At 37.4% G+C, this 2,208-nt stretch overlaps 1 protein-coding gene across 1 annotated transcript; it reads left to right on the top strand.

The window, feature by feature from the left end:
* Nucleotides 1–384: 384 nt before the first annotated feature.
* LOC145116124 (uncharacterized) lies at nucleotides 385–1,754 on the top strand. The gene is made up of 2 exons (XM_079052477.1): nucleotides 385–706; nucleotides 1,031–1,754. The coding sequence occupies exons 1-2, from the start codon at nucleotides 514–516 to the stop codon at nucleotides 1,591–1,593; spliced, it is 756 nt and encodes a 251-aa protein (XP_078908603.1). The 5' UTR covers nucleotides 385–513; the 3' UTR covers nucleotides 1,594–1,754.
* Nucleotides 1,755–2,208: the final 454 nt, after the last annotated feature.

The raw sequence follows: 2,208 nt of genomic DNA, 5'->3' as shown, positions 1-2,208 counted from the left end.
TCCATATATTATGGAATAATAATAATAATAATAATAATAATAATAATAATAATAATAATATACGCATTCCGTAAGTATCGTGTATAATAACATACCATAAATATCATGTATACTAACATACCATAATTCAACTATCAAATTGCAAAAAGAATAATAATTTATTTTCATGCATTCCGAAAACATTGTATCTATACTAAAAGCATACCATAATCAAGATATTTTATATTATTATCCAGAAAATTCAACGTTTTAATGTATTTTCTAGAAGTAATTTTTGGGATTTATTTATTAATAAATGCAAACGAGTTTGTATATGCATATAACACGGAGAAGGCGCTCTTTCTCCGCTACTTCTTAAACTTTCCTATATATACAAACACCCATTTGGCTATTCCTATAAATCACATTCCACAAACCTAGCTAATACATTCAGAGAGAGAAACTCACGAAGTGTTTTAGACTTTAGAGAGAGAAACGGGGCGACCTGAGATTCTTAGTTTGAAGAACACAAAAATGGCTGGATCAATGAAGTCGAGTATGGTTATGTTGATGGTGATGATGGTCGCTTCCATGCAGATGCAAAGCTCCATTGCTCAGACAAGACATGTCGTCGGAGACGCCTTGGGCTGGACCATTCCTCAAAACGGCGCCGCCGCTTACACAACCTGGGCTTCCCAACAGAACTTCACCGTCGGCGACTCTCTTGGTACGTAATTCAAACCGCCGTCCACCGCCGCTTCCACGGCCACAAACACTTTTAGAAACTGTGTTTTATTAGTTTTATTCGTTGATTAAAAATTGGAATATATTATTTAATAGGATTATGAATAAATGGAAAAACATGTCACATGCAAACAAACCTACTCCGTCAATTACTTTGAAAGCAATAAAGAACAATAATGCGATTACTTTTATTTTATTTTATGTGATATATTTAATTAATTTAATTGACTTTAGTGGTAGGAATTTGACTAATTATAGCTATTTATATATTTTATTGGATTAATTAATCTTTTTTTTTCGGTTGCAGTTTTTAACTTCACCACCGGTGCGCACAACGTGGCGGAAGTATCACAAGCGGCATATGGCCCATGCACCACCACCAACCCGATTTCCATCACCACCACCGGCCCTGCCACCCTCACCTTGACAACTCCAGGCAGCCACTACTACGTTTGCACCGTCGGATCACATTGCCAAATTGGTCAGAAGTTGACCGTCAACGTAGCTGCTGCAGCCGCCGCACCTACCACCCCACCACCAGCACCAACACCCACCACTCCTCCTCCAGCAGCCACCCCCACGCCCACCCCCACACCAACACCGTCACCGGTTTCTCCACCAACCACCAGCCCAACCCCAGCCCCCGGCCCTTCCACCACCACCACACCACCTACCTCTTCTCCCGCACCTTCTCCGGTTGGAGCCAGCCCACCATCACCTTCTTCATCCAGCCCATCTCCTACAGGCAGCACCACCCCATCTCCTGCCGGTGACTCCACTCCTCCTCCACCAGCACCTAGCAACGCTGCATCTTTGATGGCTGCGGTGCCGGTCACTTTTTTGGCCGTTGCTTTAACTTTCTTTTACTAGAGTAATCATATTTTTTTTTTATTATCTTGATCATTAGTTTGAGCGATTACACGGCTGTGTGTGATTAATTTCTGGGTTTATTTTTTCTCACGTTTGTAAGGATTGAATTAAATTATGTTATTTTTCATATTCGTATCAATAAATTTCAGTTCTTTTATTAACTTGTGGATTTATTCTATTCTATTTTAAAGGCTATAAAGACATAATAAGTTATTATCAAAAAGAAATAGTATTGATTCCAAAGTGGTCATATTCTCCTGTATCACAACCTTTTATATATGAAAAGTTATTGTGTTTATTTAATTATTATTATTTTGAGGTAATCTGGGAATTACCCTTTGAACAATTCCACATATGTAGATTTATGGGTTTCCTTTTTCATCTTAGGATTCTTGCACCATGAATAACAATTATAAAGTAAGCTTTTCAAAGTACATACATTATGACTCAATTTTCGACTTTTTATATTATTTTCAAAAAATTAAGTCTAGTAAATGCCAAAACACATGCATGAAAGCCTCCTCAATATGTCAAGTTTAATGCGTGAATATTATTTAAAGATTAAAGATTACGATTTTTCTTAAGATTATGGAAATACATTTTGTATTAACATTG

The sequence above is a fragment of the Lactuca virosa genome, chromosome 5, assembly GCF_052849685.1.
Source record: "Lactuca virosa cultivar CGN04683 chromosome 5, Lactuca_virosa_CGN04683_v6, whole genome shotgun sequence".
NCBI lineage: Eukaryota > Viridiplantae > Streptophyta > Magnoliopsida > Asterales > Asteraceae > Lactuca > Lactuca virosa.
The sequence above is the reverse complement of the archived record's forward strand: the minus strand, read 5'-3'. Positions and strand labels throughout refer to the sequence as shown.